The sequence below is a fragment of the Carcharodon carcharias genome, chromosome 16, assembly GCF_017639515.1.
Source record: "Carcharodon carcharias isolate sCarCar2 chromosome 16, sCarCar2.pri, whole genome shotgun sequence".
Classification (NCBI taxonomy): domain Eukaryota; kingdom Metazoa; phylum Chordata; class Chondrichthyes; order Lamniformes; family Lamnidae; genus Carcharodon; species Carcharodon carcharias.
The window spans coordinates 13,668,860-13,686,578 of record NC_054482.1 but is presented as its reverse complement, the minus strand read 5'-3'; the positions used below and the strand labels follow the sequence as shown (position 1 = coordinate 13,686,578).

The 17,719-nt window shown below is 38.9% G+C and overlaps 1 protein-coding gene across 2 annotated transcripts in view; it reads left to right on the top strand.

Moving 5' to 3' along the window:
* The window catches only part of vamp4 (vesicle-associated membrane protein 4), an 87,803-nt gene extending 72,445 nt beyond the window's left edge, over positions 1–15,358 (top strand). Inside the window, exons 6-9 of one of the 2 annotated variants that reach the window (XM_041208371.1) lie at positions 1,646–1,725; positions 9,654–9,705; positions 10,307–10,363; positions 14,174–15,358. In XM_041208371.1, coding sequence (XP_041064305.1) covers positions 1,646–1,725; positions 9,654–9,705; positions 10,307–10,335 — 161 coding nt within the window. In that variant the 3' untranslated portion in view covers positions 10,336–10,363; positions 14,174–15,358. Of the gene's footprint in view, positions 1–1,645; positions 1,726–9,653; positions 9,706–10,306; positions 14,044–14,173 lie in introns of those variants that run through there. The other variant, XM_041208370.1, reaches the window with a different exon arrangement.
* Positions 15,359–17,719: the final 2,361 nt, after the last annotated feature.

The following is a 17,719-nucleotide window of genomic DNA, read 5'->3' as shown; positions in this document are numbered from 1 at the left end:
TCTCCTTAAAAGGATCTTTGGCCTCAACTGTCCCAAGTGGCTCATTGTCAATCTTCTTTGATTACACTCGTGTGAAGTGCCTTAGGATGTTTTTCTATGTTAAAGGTACTATATTGATGCAATCTATTCAACTTACAGGGTTATCGCAGCCAGTCCTGACACGTTCTCATTCCAACACTTGACATACATATTTCCAACAAGGTTTGCTGTCAGGGGAGAGAAGGGCATGTGGCCAAATTCACTCTCTGACCCAGAGTCCTGAAGCCAATTGTATTTCCATTGCCACCCTGACTGACAACAGGTAATGCAGCCTGGGGGATGAACCTTGACCTTCCAGTCCTATTTGACTTGTTCATTCACAATCAGCTGAGCTGTGGAGGGGAGTCCTAATCTGTCTAATGTTCATAGCCATATAAATACTGTGGCTACAAGAGCAGATCTGACGCTTGGAATTCAGCAGCATGTAACTCACCTCCTGATTCCCCATGGCCTGTCCACCATCTACAAGGCACAAGTCAGGAGTGTGATGGAATGGCCTCCATTTTCCTGCATGAGAGCAACTCCAACAACATTCAAGAACTCAACAATATCAAAGACAAGATGATTGGCATCCCATCTACCATCTTAAACATTCACTCCCTCCACTACCAATGCACAGTGGCAGCAGTGTGTACCATCTACAAGGTGTACTGCATCTCACCAAGGCTGTTTCAACAGCACCTTCCAAACCTGCAACCTCTACCATCTAGAATAAGGATGCATGGGAACACCATCACCTGCAAGTTCCCTTCCAAGCCACACGCCATCCTGACTTGGAATTTTATCACCGTTCCTTCACTGTCGCTGGATCAAAATCCTGGAACTCCCTCCCTAACAGCACTGTCAATGTACTTACACCATAAGGACAGCAGCGGTTTAAGAAGGCGGCTCACCACCACCTCCTTGAGGGCAATTAGTGTTGGGCAATCAATGCTAACCTTGCCAGTGATGCCAGTGAAAGAATAAATAATTTTTAAAAACTGTATAATAATGTAAGTTGAGTTTATAATGGTTTCTTTGGAGGGGTGAATGAAAGTGTTGGCAGCCAATATCAGAGAGCTGCATGAACAACAAATGAAGAGGGCACTCAGTAGAGCGCATATCCCCACCACACTGTGTCAACTCAATGTTATTACAATTATGCAGCTCTTCCTTGAGGCTTTTCCCTACCTGTTTTATGCTCTATAACTAAAAAGTTGAGAAAATATTTTCTTTTTTATTGAGAGGACATAGAGGGGCTTGGATAAATCAACAATTCAGGAGAGTGGGGTCCTCCTTATCCAGACAGTGGTTTTCTTATGGCTTTTCACTTTTAATCTTTTTATGTCGTTTTAGTTAACAGCATGGTATTTTAAAATAAACGCATTTCAATTTTGAACAAAGCAGGAGGAAAATGCTCACAGCTTACTGCAAAGTGGTATCCAAGCTGCACATAACCTACCCTCCAATACCACTGAAAGGGCTTTCTTGGGTCCTGGGCATCATTGTGACATTTGGTAGTCAGATTTGAGTTATTGATCAGATTTAAACTGATTTTGCAGGTTCCTGTGTTTTTTTTATATGTGTTTAAACATTCTGTCTTGGGCCTGTTTCATTCATTTTGCAGAAAGTTTATCCGACAATGCCACAGTTTTCAGCAACAGAGCAAAGCAGTTACGGCGTCAGATGTGGTGGCGAGAGTGTAAGGTGAGTGATTTAGAAAGTGCACAGATGTTTGAAAGTGACTGGACTGGAGATAATTGCTAAGTGCAAATGTCAAGAAGACCAGGATAATGACTCCTTGGCCACAGGGCTCACCTGAAAGGAGGACTCTGTCTCACCCAATAATTAATAGGGCCTATTGACCCAAGGATCCTGACGTTGCATGCCCAGGTGTGTTGATAAATGTTTGAGTGAGTATAGTTCTAAGTGAAACAGTGCAGCCAGAGTAGCTGAAAGAAGGCAAGCTCTAAATCTAAAACACTGCTGCAGAATGTAATATCATTGAACTAATGAAACCATGTCAATGCTGTTTTGATTTGCCATCAGCATTAAAAACCAATCCCATTGCTGTTGGTAGAATACAGTCATTACTTTCCTTGTCCTTGTTCTTAGCCATGTTTCAGCATGTCCCTTTCTCTTAAATAATGGGTAGAATTTTCTGCCTGTCGGGCGGGTGGGCCCGGCCTAATCTCCAGCGGGCGGGGAGCCGATCCCTGCTGGAGAAGCGGGCCCCACCGCCATTTTACATGGGCGGGCCAATTAAGGCCTGCCCAGCGTGACGTCCAGCGGGAAGCTTCTTGTGCGGGCGGGGGTGGGGTGGGGTTCCCCAAAAGTGAGAGTGCGCTTTTTCACGCATGTGCACGAAAGAGCGCACATCTCCCTGAGGCTAAGCGCTGCCTCAGGGAGATCGCTGACACTTTTTTAAAAAATATTAAAAATAGAAAAGAAAAATTCCTTAACAATGTCCCCCTCCTGTGACAATGTCACATGAGATGGGACATGTTCATAATTTACATAATAACTTTATTAAAACGTTTAAAACCCTGCGTGAAACCTCATCCCGCCGGTGGATGAGGCTTCATGTTTTACCTATTTGCTGCCGAGGCTCCTGGTCTGCCCACCAAGCTTTAATTGTTTAATTGATCCTGTCAATGTCCTGTCAATTGGCCATTGACCGGTCGGCGGGCCCGCCTTCCTGAAAATTTAAATGGGGTGGGAATGATGTCGGGGATTTCGCCCAACATCGTCCTGTCCAACATGTCGGCGAACGGGCCCCGCCCCCTACTCGCCAACAGCAAATTCTGCCCAATGATTCTGAAACTTGAAAAATTCCATAATATTATATTTATAGAAGCGTATACATATTGAGTTATCAGGATAAATAAATACCAGCATATGTAGCATTTAAAAGCACTATCAAGTTACCGTTTAATATGTACCTATAAGGACAACTTATCTGAAGCTGCTCCAATGTGGAACCTTCTTGGCAACAAAATATTTGCCTCATCTAAAAAATGAAAATCATATAAGCTCATTTTAAGATCAATTTTTTTTTTAGCATTTTTGTGTGCTAGCCTTGGCTCAATGGGTAGCACACTTGCCTTTCAGTAGGCCATAAAGTTGCAACCTGAGCACATAATCCAAGGTGGAACTTCAGTGCAGTATGGAGGGAGTGCTGCAATGTCTGAGATGCTGCTTTTCAGCTAAGACATCAAACCTCTCGAGTGGATGTAAAAGATGCCATAGCACTATTCGAATAAGAGGTGGGGAATTCTTCCTGATGTCCTGGACATTTATCCCTTCACCATTATCACAAAAACAACAGAGTATTTGCTCAGTTATCATCTTGTTTTTTGCTTTTTGCAAATTGAATCCCACATTACAACAGTAACTACAGTTTCAAAAGTACTTGGCTGTAAAGTGCTTTGGGGGCGTTTTGAGGATATAAAAGCCTGTACAAATGGATATTATTTTGTTGCTTTCAAAAAAAAGTTACAGGTTAGGCGGAGAATATTCAGTTCAGAAAATTTCCTGTTTCTGATCACTATCCAGTCGCTTTTGCTCGTGGTGCATTTCCAGCCATCAGGCTGCGTTAGGAAAGGATAAAGTGCAGCTTTGATGCCCGTTGCAGTTGCATTGCCTGTCAACATTCACTGACTGACCCCTTGTTTGAGGAATGGCCCTCTCATCAAGGTACATCACGACAAAGCTGAGTGAAAGTCCCTGGAATAAGTTGTCTTTGTACTGTGTTTGTAAATGCTGAGGTCACCATGAAATGCCTTTCTCAGTAGATATCACTTGCATATGCTTACAAGAAATAATACTTTGGAATAATTAAATTATGACAAAAGTTTGTGGTAAAACAGATGGCAGGATGACTTCTGACACTAAATAGAGTTTACATGTAAGGTTTACTTCAGAATTGACTTAACCAGATAAATGTACTCTTGCTCAAGAAGACTATTATGGAGCTCTTAACCTAAAACTGACCCCACTGTTTTACACCGTTACTGGCCCATCATAAATAACCTTTAATTAAAAGCTTTGGAAGTAAGTATGGATGGTAGAGGACAATATCTACTTGTGAAGTGCACATAAAATAAATTTGAATGCTCAGAATTATTTGAACACCAGCATAGCTACAGGGCTATAATCCTACCGCAGTCACTGTAATAATGTGCCTGGTTTACCCTGTGAAGAATTTATAGATTTTGACTGACATTTGTGATGCCACATGAAAGATAGTGTTTCCAGACATTTTTTTAAAATGTCCTTTTAAAAATGCCACACTTAAGCCTGTTTGGAAACTGATGTAAATTTTTGAAGGTTTGAGCTTGTTCATTCAAAAAAAATAAACACAACTCAATAATTTCATTGTGGACAAGATGACAAATAGAATAATTGTGTCAATGACCCTGCCGATATTCAAAAGGGTTGCACAATATTGATGGCCTTAGGAGAATTTGATCTTGGTGTTTAATTTGCAGAGAGGATAGGAATACAAAGGTAAAATGTAAAAATACTGCAGTAATAAAATCAGAAAATGCTGGTAATACTCAGCAGGCCTGGCAGCATCTGTGGAGAGAGAAAAACAGAGTTAATGTTTCGAGTCCAAATGACTCCTCTTCAGAGCTTGCTTTTAAAATACTACAGTACCTTTTGCTCCTTAATAGAACTAAATTGTTTTTCTGAATTAAATGTAAGGGACTGTAAATACAGTTCATTAATTTTGTATAGCTGCTGAAAGAACCATCACCATTGAAATTTTGTGTGAATCAGATACCTTCTCAAATGTAGAAAATGAAAAGAATATTAATATGATCTATTTTCTAGACCATGTTTAGACTCTAGGTACAAGGCAGCTTTCAAAAGTGAAAGGGAGCTCCTTTAATAATGTGTAAGTGCCCTGTATATTTACAATATGTGTATTCTTACCTACTATCCTACCTACTAGTGAACAGCTCCATGGGTTAAATTGTGTAGAATCTACATCACAGAAATGGGCCAATCAGCCCAGCTGATCTATACCAATACTTGCCTGACTTTTCTGTAAGTTGGCATCACTCTTGCCTCTGAATCAAACGTTTGTAGCTTCAAGTCCCATTTTAGAGTCTTGAGCACAAAACTCTAGACTGACAATTCAGTGCAGTATTGGAAGGAGTTCTACACAATTAGAGGTGCCATCTTTCAGATGAGACATTAAACTGAGGGTCAATATGCCCTTTCAAGTAGACATGGAATATCTCATGACACTGTTCTGAAAAAGAAGAGATGAGTTACTCCTGGCCAATATTTATCTTTCAATCCACATCACTAAAAACATTGCCTGGTCATTATCATTTTGCTGTGGGAGCTTGCTGTGTGCAAATTGGCTGCCACATTTCCAACATTACAACAATGACTATGCTTCAAATGTATGTAAATGGCTGTAAAGCACTTTGGGATGTCATGGGACACTATATAAATGTAAGTTTTTCTTTTTGACATGAGCTTCCTCCCACTTAAATTAGCTTTTGCCAACTAGCTTGCATATCCTTCTATTTCATTCTCCATTGTGTATGTATCAGGCCTCATATTAAATGTGTTAATGTGATTTGCTTCAACAATTCCATGTCTTAGTGACTTCCACATTCTCACCACTCTGTGTGAACAAATTGCTCCTACAATCTTTTTGGGATCTGGTGCTGGCTATCATTTATTTATGTTTCCTTGTTCTCGACTCAACCAAGATGGAAACAGTTTATCTAAATCCATCCTAATGAAATACTCCATGATTTTAAAGGCCTCTATCATATGTCCTCTCAGGCTATTTTCCAGAGAAAATAGTTTCAATCTGCTCAGTCTTTCTTTATAATGCATCCTCTTAATTACTGTAAATCTTTTCTGTACTTTTTCAAGTGCCTCAGTGCCCCTTTTGTACCATGAAGACTAGAGCTGTGCTTAGCACTCCAAGTGTGGGGTCTAGCCATAGTCCTTTATAAATTTAACATGACTTTGCTGCTTTGATATTCTGTTCCTCTAGAAATAAACCACAATACTTTGTTCGCATTCTTTATGGTCGTATCAACCTATTTTACTACTTTTAATGAGTTATGTATCTGGATTCCCAGATTTCTTTGCTTCTCTATTAATGTTCCCTTCAAGCTGTAATCTTGAAAGTACTGCACAGGCTGCTCACAAGTCATTGCCTTTAAGATACGGTGTGTGTGTGTGTGCAGTCGCTCAAAAAATTTAAAGGCACTGCACACCTAAGTGAACAGGTTGCAAACCACACAAAAATGAGAGTGGGCATTGTTCTCTACCAATTTAGTGCATTATTTTCCAATAAATAAGTAGCCACCTTATTCCTCCTCCTAAAATTTAGACCTTGCTGGGACCCACCCCAAGATTCACCCTGCACCTATTTCATTTCTACATCCTGAACTAAGTCCTGCTTGCTCATCACTTCTTACCTTCCCAGTTTCCCTTGGTTCAGTTACTCAAAAGTGTTAAATTCTAAATCATCTTCACCCTTGTTTACAGATTTCTCTGTGCCTGTACCCCACCTTCCCTCACATTGGAATGCTTTCTAAGCTGAGGAAGCTAAATAAATGCAATTTATTTGTTGTGATTGTAGTGAAACATTGCATGGCTTTACAGTTTGTTCTTTAAAGCAATAGCTTCCTCCATTTACTTCTGTACAATCCTGTTCTGAACAGAAATGTCAATGTGTTTACAGCCTTGTAGTTCAAATGCATTTTTACCCTAAATTTCCCATGTATAACTTGGTGCTACTTCTAGTAGACAGTGGTGTACAAAACCACATTTGGTGTACAAAATTGATTTATACTGGAAGTGAATGCATAATATTGCTGAACAAATATACAATGCCTTTTACCTGTAGAGTCCTGGAAAGTCAGTAGAAATTGCAGTCTTCCTGAGTTAGCCATTTTGAAAGCCTTCACCTTACGTACTTAAAACAAACAAATATTAATATTAGAGCAATGTTAAGCTACTTAAATGTCTGGAATAGTTTTATTATTGTCTTACTAGCTCTATATATGCCTGCTAAATTGAGACCAAAATGTTAACTCTTGCCTTGTCCTACCTAATTTTTCCCATTCCCTCTTCTTCACCCCCCGCCCCCATTCTGTTTATTTTAACCTTCTTCTATATTTCTGTTTGATCCCATCTATCTGTTTTATTCTTTTTATCCCCCTTTATTTTGTCCATTTCCCCATGGGTCACAATATTCATCTTGCAGGTGATAATCACACCAAACAAACTGCAGTTAACTGAAAACCAAATCCGAAGGTGGTCAAGTCTTTTCTTCTGGCTAATAGAAATCTAAAATTCTAAAGAATGATTTTATTGCATCAATGACATGACCGCCTAAGTCTTTGACTAGTTTTTCTAGCTACTGAGGGAGAGAGGTTTCCTTAGCTTCTATGGTCTAATCATGCTCAGTCAAGATCTATGACATGGGGTTTCTAATAGTTTGTCACAGTAAACTCGTTAGTTCACTGTAAAATCAGATTTTGAAGTATGATTGAATAGAAAATATTTTCGTCCCATTTGTAATTGCTGTCCACCACCCTTTGGATTACAGAGATTTGTCAAATGTGTAAGACTATTTATTGCCTGTGGCATTTCACTGGTAGATAACTGACCCTTCCTTCACCTTTAGAGAGATGCCTTTCATTATATTGTGCAGAATTCTGGCACCAGGATCAGTAAATCATGAAGAACACAAAAGGATTTATTTTACAATCTTGAAACAAGCTGTCTAAAACTTCATAATGGTGATTTATTTTTGACACTTGTATTTGGTCCTGAAATAGTTTTAACTTATCGCATCTCCTTGTTTCTGTTGTTTCATTTATCTTAAGATTGTGGTATAATAACTTCTTGGAAATTTGTGTTGAAATGTTTTCAAGCATTAGTTATTTGGGAGTTATATATTGTAATACAGCCACTGGTATGTAACACAGAGTTTAATTTGAATGGGTGTCTAAATAATAAATGTGTCTTGGGAGGAATAAGAGTCCCTAAGCATCTATGCAGGGCTATTTCTAATTTGCATAGATACTTCAGTTTTAATTAACCCAGATTTAAAGGATGAGGTAGCTTTATAATTTATTACTTGCAATGGACTGGCTTCATGTATTTAATTTTCATTTAAATGTAAATTTATATTTTTTAAGTGTATATACAGATCCCTTCCATTGTCTTCTAAAGACACAGATGCCAATGATGTGGATGTACTTTAAGAAACCTCTTGGTTCAATATTGCTCCATAAGCATTTGCATCACCACACAGAGTTTCACAGAGAAGCTTTATAAATTCAGATACAGTTTTTTTTGGTTTAATTTACTACTTGTTTTAAGATGTAAAAGGTCTTTATTAAAATATGAGCACCCGGCACATACGTTGCTACACAAGTGCACCCTGTATTACACTTCAGGAGCTAGAAAATCCAGGCTGACACTCCACTGTAATATTGAGGGAGTGCAGCACTATCAGAGTTCCCCTCTTAAAACTGAGGCCCCATTAGCCCCTGCATTTTGATGTGAAAGATCCCACAGTCCTTTTTCAAAGAAGAGCAATGGAGTCCTGACCAATATTTATCCCTTAACCAAATCACATTGCTGTTGCGGGAGCTTGCTGTGCACAAATTGTTGCCATGTTTTCTATGCTACAACAGTTGCTACACTTTAAAAATACTTGATAGATTTAGAGCACTTTGGAACATCCTGAGGTCATGAAAGACATTATTTAAATGTAGTTCTTTTACTATCAAGGATAATATAACAGCGATGCAAGAGAGATGCGTGAGGTTCAGTAAAAAAAAGACATATTTACGTTGTTATTTTTGATAGAAAGGCACTTCTCTTACTGTATAGGTAGATATATCCGTTTAAAGGCGTGTCAAATGCTTCCATTCTCAGTTTGATGTGAGTGGGTTACTTATATAGCACACTGTTTCCTAAACCCTAAGTATAACTAAATATTAAGATAAAAGCAAAAAACTGTGGATGCTGGAAATCCAAAACAAAAATACCTGGAAAAACTCAGATCTGGCAGCATCTGTGGATAGGAGCACAGTTAACGTTTCGAGTCCGAATGACCCTTCAACGGAACTAAGTAAAAATAGAAGAGAGGTGAAATATAATCTGGTTGGGGGTGGGTGGTGGTGGGGGTGGGACAAGAAGAGCTGGATAGAGGGCCAGTGATGGGTGGAGATAACCAAAAGATGTCACAGACAAAAGGACAAAGAGGTGTTGAAGGTGGTGATATTATCTAAAGGAATGTGCTTATTAAAGGTAGAAAGCAGGATGAGGAAGGTACAGATAGCCCTAGTGGGGGTGGGGTGGGGGGAAGGAATCGAAATAGGCCAACAGGTAGAGATAAAACAATGGATGGAAATACGCTTAAAAATAATGGAAGTAGGTGGGAAAAGAAAAAAATATATATATTATTATACACATACACACTTGAAATCTGATGCTCAAAGGAAGCAACAATGGAAAATGGACTTAAGACCATAGCTCAATATACATTTTTTTTAACTGCGCAAAGAAAATATGTATTTACAGATAATTACTGTTTAACAATGTACTAATTTTTGACCTTGTTGACTTTTTCCTTTCAGATGAAGGTCATCATATCAGTGGTCGTTGTAATTGTCTTGTTAGTCATCATCAGTAAGTATCCTTCTCATCTTAAAATAAATACAGCCTCTCAAATTCTGTACTGACAATCATGTTCCAGTGGGAAGACCATATTGTTTATTTTGCAATATTCTTAATAAGCAGCTTTCATTGCAGTGTGCATCACTGACTATCTTTATAAATGTGCCCCTTTATCGCATTACTTTTAGTATCTAATATATGGAATTTTTTAAAAGTATTATTATTAAGAATAAGAAACATTTAACAATGACAAGTCTAAAATTAAAAATCTACAAACTATGGAGGAAGGCAAAGTGAGGAAAGATTTAAATAAGCAAGATAAAATTAATTCTGTGGAGAACTATTAAAGCTCAATTTATTTTCAGGGAACATTGAAAGTAATATCAGAATGGATTCTTTTAAATTATGTTTTCCTCATTGTTTTATTAATAATTGTAAGGAGCCACTGTCCATATTTATTGGTAGTTAACTTTTGCTTTAGGGAATAGGATAGTTGTCAGCAAGCTTCTTTAACTTGGTGTTAATATTTATTATTTATGTGGTGCTATGCATGCTTTTCCAAACAACAAATAAAAACATTTTTGTTAACAAGTACTTTTCCATATCCTTGCAGTACCTGTAATTTTGAAGAATCGTTCCTGATGACAAGTCATGTCCAGCATCAACGCAGGAAAGTTACTGCCTCAGCCTCTAGAAACTACTGGAGATATGTACAAAAATCTCAGTTATTGTAAATAGGAAGTATGTTTCTGTCTTTCACAGAAGAAAACTATTTATGGGCACTCATTGCAATGAGTACCCTTCTGGAATAGGGGACCAATACAATATTTGGCTGCTGTCTACAGGAAGATAGTCTATTTCCTTTTTAGGTGTATTGCATAATTGCCATGAAATTTTTTTTTGCCCTTCACTATTACTGGTAGACCAAATGCACTTTCAACAACTTTTACCCCTAGTTTTCTCTCATGGATAATGGTTCATATTTGGAGTATGGTTCCACAAATACAGACCCTCTCCCTGAGGCCCTTGCTCAAGTCTTTGTGTGTGAGTCGAATCAGTGGGTAAATATTGTCACCTCACAACAAAGCCAAATCCTGAGCACATACGTGGTTCTTCCAGCAGGATCGCTGGAGAAGGGTCATGAGTGTGAATCCTGGTTAGTTTTTTTTTCCCTCCCCATAGCCCAGTGGGTACTGAGGCCAATTGTTGTACCCAATCTTCCATTCTGGCTAATCTAATATCATCCTGGATTGAACCTGAGACCTTCCCTGACTTGGGTGGTTCCGTACTAAACCAGGTGGTACAATAATCCACTAAGCCATTAGAGAAGCAGTTAAAGTATATGGTGAACTAAAAGAGGATTGAGTGGATTCTACACTGAAACTAGGGTCAGTGGTTTTTCAAACAGTTCCCCATTTCTGAGCAGAATCTATTTGGTCATAGACTATATTAAGAGATTTTATGGGCTGGTCTACAATAAATTATATGCAACCATTTTCTGACTGTGTCAAACTGTTGTGTTTTACTTTGTGTGCTCTTTTACTCTGGATATTATTTAAACCCTTCTTTATACTCAAAAATGTTGCAATTCATTTTTTTTTTTAAAAAAAACACAATGCCTGACAGATCCGTCAGATTGTCACTTGCACAGTGTTTGGTGACTAGCTTCACTTGTACCCCAGTTTGGTGGGGCATGTTTTCTTTTTTGCTTTTGCCATCATTGAGCGAAATTATCTGTAACAAGCATTCTCTCTCAGTCCTTGCCACAGATCAGTGTGACTACATCTGTTCAGTTAACTCTTTTCAAGATCGTAAAACCTAGCATTATGAAAATGCACTGACAATTTGCTGTGCTGCTTTTCAATTTCTAATGCTAGAAAATAGCTGACTCAATTTTGACATTGGTGTTGGTGAGCTAAACCAACTGAATGCACCTAAGGACAGCTCTGCTTTCCCCTGGCTCAGGAGGGCCTAACCGTGACTGAGAAATCCTCCAGATATCGTGCTGCTGGGTGCAGTGCATTGGGATGTAAAGTGGAGTAGCACAGCCAATTACATGCCCATTTAGGCTGAAATGACTTCAACTCTTCATTATTTCTTGGCTCAGCAGCCATTTTTTTTTAAAAGTGTCAGCTTAACAATTTGAAGTTCAGGAAAATCTTCCTAAGTTAGGCCTGCACAGGAAAACTATATCAGTGTTGCATCTATTGCAGCCTGTCGCACACCCTTGTGAGAGATGCTGAATTCTTTTTTAAAAGTGTTAGAAAACCAGTCATTGATCCGGAGCCTGAAATTTACATGAAATTACAACAGTGTACGAATTTATCTCGGCGAATTATAAATAGGTGCATTACCTTGTTGGCTGTTTACAGAAATGGCCTTAACGGTGCAGGTAGAATAGCAAATAAATAACAAAAACGTTCCAGACCCTAGACCAGCCATATGATGACTGATGACATAAAATTTGCCGGTATCAAACTTTTCATGATTTCAACAAATTTTCTTTTTAAATAACTCAGGCTTAAATGGAGTTTCCTACATTTGATTATAATGCCTGTTAGTCAGACTTTTAAAACAGATGAATCAGCAGTCCAGAGTATTCTTTGCTACCTTAATTTCCAAGTTGAACCAATTACAGGTTGAGGCATTGCAGGGCCTTCAAATGTAGGTCAAAAGAAGTGTGAAAGTTGGAAGAACAGAGGAAGTTTGTAACCAAGAAAATCAAGTATTCTGGAAAGTAGCCAAGTAAAATACAAGATTGTGAAACAGTATTGAATGCTTATAAATGTAATTTGTGAATGAGAGGTTTGTTTGTGTGCTAAAACAGAATCCAAAAAGAATACAGTTCACAGTTTGAGAAAATGGTTCTGTATTTTGTTTCAAGGGTACTGTTAACAATTTTTACCCGTTAGGCATGTTGAGTAGAAAGTGGTAGTCACTAATGTCAAGGACCATTGGAAGGAAATCAGAACTGCAGTTACTTAAACTTATTGTCATTTAAGATGTGAGATTGTAGCGTGATTATTGTATACTACAAAATAACATAGCGGTGTGTGTTGAGTATAAAATGGAATTCCATACGTAGGGCAGAAATTTGCAGCGCCTCCCGCTGGTGAGATTTTCCAGTCCCGCCAAAGTCAATGGCCTTTTGAACTTCTCACCGCCTTTCACGGCTCTTTCCCTGTCTCAGCGGGGCCGTATAATTCTGTCCATAATGATCGATCAAGCAAATAATTGCTTGAGTTCCCCAGAGCAGTCGTGAAATCCTCCCTGTCCCCATTCATTTTGGATTAAAGACCAAGCTCGGTGATGACAATTGGGAGTTGTGGAAAAGATGTTTCTTTTAAAAAGAAATATGTTCTCCATTTTAATTTTGTAAGTTGTATTTGCTTAGAAGCATTTTGGTGTTAATCTGCAAACATGATACTTAACGTAAGTGAGGCAATTGCATGGCAATTTCAGACATAATGAAGCCATGCTTCCCACAAAATGTTATTTCAAGACTGCACTTTGATTGCTCCTTGCGAGGCAAGAGCCTCCCGATTTACAGCAGTGGTTGCTAATAGCAGTGTTGATGAATCTCTTTTTGAACCCAATTTTAATCCTTTACTGATCCACCTCTTGAGAAATGTGCCTGATTTTTGTTGATAGTTTTCATAGAGATCCACGAAGGATACGGCCAGTTCAGCGTTATACCTTGTGATAACTGAATCCTGACTGAACTAATGGTCAGCACTGAAGAGTGGTCAGTACAACCAGCTTGGACTGATCACAAGTGCTGAAAAATTATAGCGCTCAATGTAACTGAATTTAACAGCATCCATTTCGACTGATGATAGAGTAGGCATCAAGAATGATCAGATGATGTCCCTTCATATGAATAGGAGCATCCAGATAAGTGAAAATACTAAATCTACAATGTCATCCTCTTTAGTGTAGAAACGTTTTTATTTGTCTGGGATGCACATTTGATCCATGACACCTGTAAAGCATACTGGCATACAAAAGATTCTTTACTTACAATATGGTTTAAAGCAGACTTGAGTAAAGAGCATGCCCTGTACATTAGTTATACCTGTGACAAATGATAAGCTGATAACTCTGGCCTCAAATCATTAATGTGTATATTTTAAAATTTGAGAGAGAGACTAGGGGTTATTGAACTGCTAAAATATGCAAAATAATAGACTTTTTCTTTAAAAGAATATTGCCCTTTTGTAATTTTACATTTTCATTGAGTACGCATTAAAAATGCATTTCTGCTTCATGCTGTAAAGTTAGCAAAAATTTATTGTATTAAACTTTGTATAAAGCCTTTATGGAATATTTAATAAAGAAGGAGAAACAGCACACATAAGCAATTTATTCCTAACTGTTAGTTACTCCATTGTCACTTTATCAACAGGCTTCAAAAGGTTGTAATGGAGCATATTATAAGAACTTTAGTGTTTATACAGTTTTTCTCTGTTTTTCCCCACAGTCATAGATTGATGGTCTGCAGATCTATTGAAGTCCTGTTGAGATCGACCATTGACCTAGAGAAAACCCAAACTGAAATGGGTTTCCTTCGTAATCATAATCAAGGGTAACTCCTTTCTCTCAGTGCAATTTAATTTGTACCCTTTGGAATTCAATATTGACCCAATTAAAATTATCCACAATGAGGAATTCTAAATATGATTACTTTTTTCCCCTTTGTACAGTATTTGAACCTTCAGTTTGCAATATGTCTGCAACATATCTACAGCTGTATGTTTGTACAGCCTTCTCGCCACGCCCCCCCTCCCCCCGTCCCCAGCCACTCTATGCATCGGCAGCACCATGAATCTGAAAGTTGCCATGCTCACAGGACTTTGCTGATGTCATTTTGTACATGATACAAGACAGTTTATTAGTTGGCTTGGATCATTTTTGTACAATGTTTTTCCTTTTCTCCTTTGTTGTATTGCCTTCCCTATTGCCCATCTGTCTGCTTTCTGTCCACCTGTGGTTGGCATCTGACTGGATCACAGTGAGCACTGACCTGCTTCTAAAATCTATAGTGCAGGCTGTTGATGTATCAGTGGAATTGTCAGGGTACAAGATTTTGTTTTGTATCTTCCACTTTAATTAGAAGTGATGTGATGGTCTTATTGCTACACCTTCCCTCGCTGCTATTCCACACAGGCTCTGAGAATCTGGGTGGCTGGAAGATGGGTGTAGCGTTGTAGAAGGATTCAGAGGTTACACAAAACCTGATGGGGACCATGACATGAACGTTCCATCTGTGGTCCCCAGTGACGAGGTGGCAAGTGTGAAGAAACCAAGATCTTTTTAAGACGCATTGTGAAAAGACTTAAATATTTAGGGAACTTTATTTGTCAAATTTTGTTTTGTGTTGTAACTGTGTTTTAGTGTAATAGTTTATTTTAGCCATTATGATTTCATTGTGCAGATTACCTTTCGCTTATATATAATATGTCTGGGTGAATGCAAGGACAATTTGACAGCATGCCCTGAGCCATGAGGGAAACTACTGAGTATTGACCTAATTTCCAAGTAAAATGTTAAATCCTTTTATTGCCTGTTTATTTTTTAACTTTTGTTGCAATATAACGTGATTTGAATGTTTTGATTCCTTTGAAAGCTGTACTGAACTGTGAAAATAAAAAGTTGTTCACCATCACTTACCCCTATTATTTCTTAAAAAGGAAGCACACATACATTCTGTAAGAGTAAGAAAATATTTATCCCAAGCTTAATGCTCTTTGTAAAGTTTTTTCTCCTTTAGTTTCATGGTAAAATTTCAGTAAATCAACTTATTAAAATCACTTAATAAAAATAAAAATACCTGGAAAAACTCAGCAGGTCTGGCAGCATCTGCGGAGAGGAACGCAGTTAAAGTTTCGAGTCCGTATGACTCTTCAACAGAACAAAGTAAAAATTTGAAAAGAGGTGAAATATAAGCTGGTTTGAGGTGGTGGGGGGGGGTGGGCGGAAGAGAGGTAGAGCTGGATAGATGGCCAGTGATAGGTGGAGATAACCAAAAGATGTCATAGACAAAAGGACAAAGAGGTGTTGAAGGTGGTGATATTATCTAAGGAATGTGCTAATTAAGGGTAGAAAGCAGGACAAGCAAGGTACAGACAGCCCTGGTGGGGGTGGGGTGAAGGAAAGGGTTCGAAATAGGCTAAAAGGTAGAGATAAAACAATGGATGGAAATACATTTAAAAATAATGGAAATAGGTAGGAAAAGAAAAATCTATATAAATTATTGGGGGAAAAAAAGAGGGGGATCGGAAAGTGGTTGGGGATGGAGGAGAGAGTTCATGACCTAAAATTGTTGAACTCAATATTCCGTCCGGAAGGCTGTAAAGTGCCTAGTCGGAAGATGAGGTGCTGTTCCTCCAGTTTGCATTGAGCTTCACTGGAACAATGCAGCAAGCCAAGGATGGACATGTGGGCATGAGAGCAGGGTGGAGTGTTGAAATGGCAAGCAACAGGGAGGTCTGGGTCATTCTTGTGGACAGACCGAAGGTGTTCTGCAAAGCGATCACCCAGTCTGCGTTTGGTGTCTCCAGTGTAGAGGAAACCGCATTGGGAGTGACGAATGCAGTAGACTAAATTGAGGGAAGTGCAAGTGAAATGCTGCTTCACTTGAAAGGAGTGATCGGGCCCTTGGACGCTGAGAGGGGAAGTAAAGGGGCAGGTGTTGCACCTTCTGCGGTTGCATGGGAAGGTGCTGTGGGAGGAGGTTGAGATGTAGGGGGTGATGGAGGAGTGGACCAGGGTGTCACGGAGGGAACGATCCTGGCAGAATGCCGCTAGGCGGGGTGAAGGGAAGATGTATTTGGTGGTGGCATCATGCTGGAGTTGGCGGAGGATGATCCTTTGAATGCAGAGGCTGGAGGGGTGATAAGTGAGGACAAAGGGGACCCTATCATGGTTCTGGGAGGGAGAGGAAGGTGTGAGGGCAGATGTGTGGGACGTGGGCCGGACACAGTTGAGGGCCCTGTCAACCAGCGTAGGTGGAAAACCTCAGTTAAGGAAGAAGGAAGACATGTCAGAGGAACTGTTTTTGAAAATGGCATCATCAGAATAGGTGTGATGGAGAGGAAGGAACAGAGAATGGGATGGAGTCCTTACAGGAAGCGGGGTGTGAGGAGCTGTAGTCGAGGTAGCTGTGGGAGTCGGTAGGTTTGTAATGGATATTGGTGGAAGTCTATCACCAGAAATTGAGACAGAGAGATCAAGGAAGGGAAGGGAAGTGTCAGAGATGGATCATGTGAAAATGATGGAAGGATGGAAATTGGAAGCAAAATTAATAAATTTTTCCAGGTCCAGATGAAAGCATGAAGCACTTATCTGATTGACATTCAATATTTCAATCCAGTAGGTTCTGGTCCTCAGATTAATGGATAACAATGAAAAATTGTCTCTTCATTTCCAGGCTTATATTTAAAAATAAATTACAGAATGAGAAAAGCTTAGGTCCCAAAAGCTGCATGCAGTTTGTACTACAGTATCATATAATTTGCCTAGTTTATTTAATCGAGGGAGTTAAATAAAGTTCCAAGAAGTTAAAGCACGTGAAGGTTTTTCCCTAATCCTTCGCATTTATGGAGGAAGGACTTCAAATTATCATTACAACTTTACAATTTATATTATTCCATTCTGGACAGTTTTATTTCCATTATGGCATTTCCATGCTCCCACTAACACCGGAACTATTTTGTTCCATAATTATTTTGATTATCAGTATGTAGCCTGAACTCCTTATTTTCTTCAGTATTGTGGTTAACCACTATTGATCCAACATGTGGAGTTACTCCATTTATAAAGCATTAAGTGGTTTTTCTGGAAGCCTTTGGTGTATTTAATATTTTGTAGTGGGGACAGAACTCTTCATCCAGTCATATAAACATAAGATTTTTAAAGACCTTGATCATTTTCCTTCTTGGCCCCCATTTCTGCAATGAAAGCAAGTTTAATTCTGTGGGTCTCTCTTCATAACCTGGTAATGATCGAGAAACTGCCCTTTATGTTC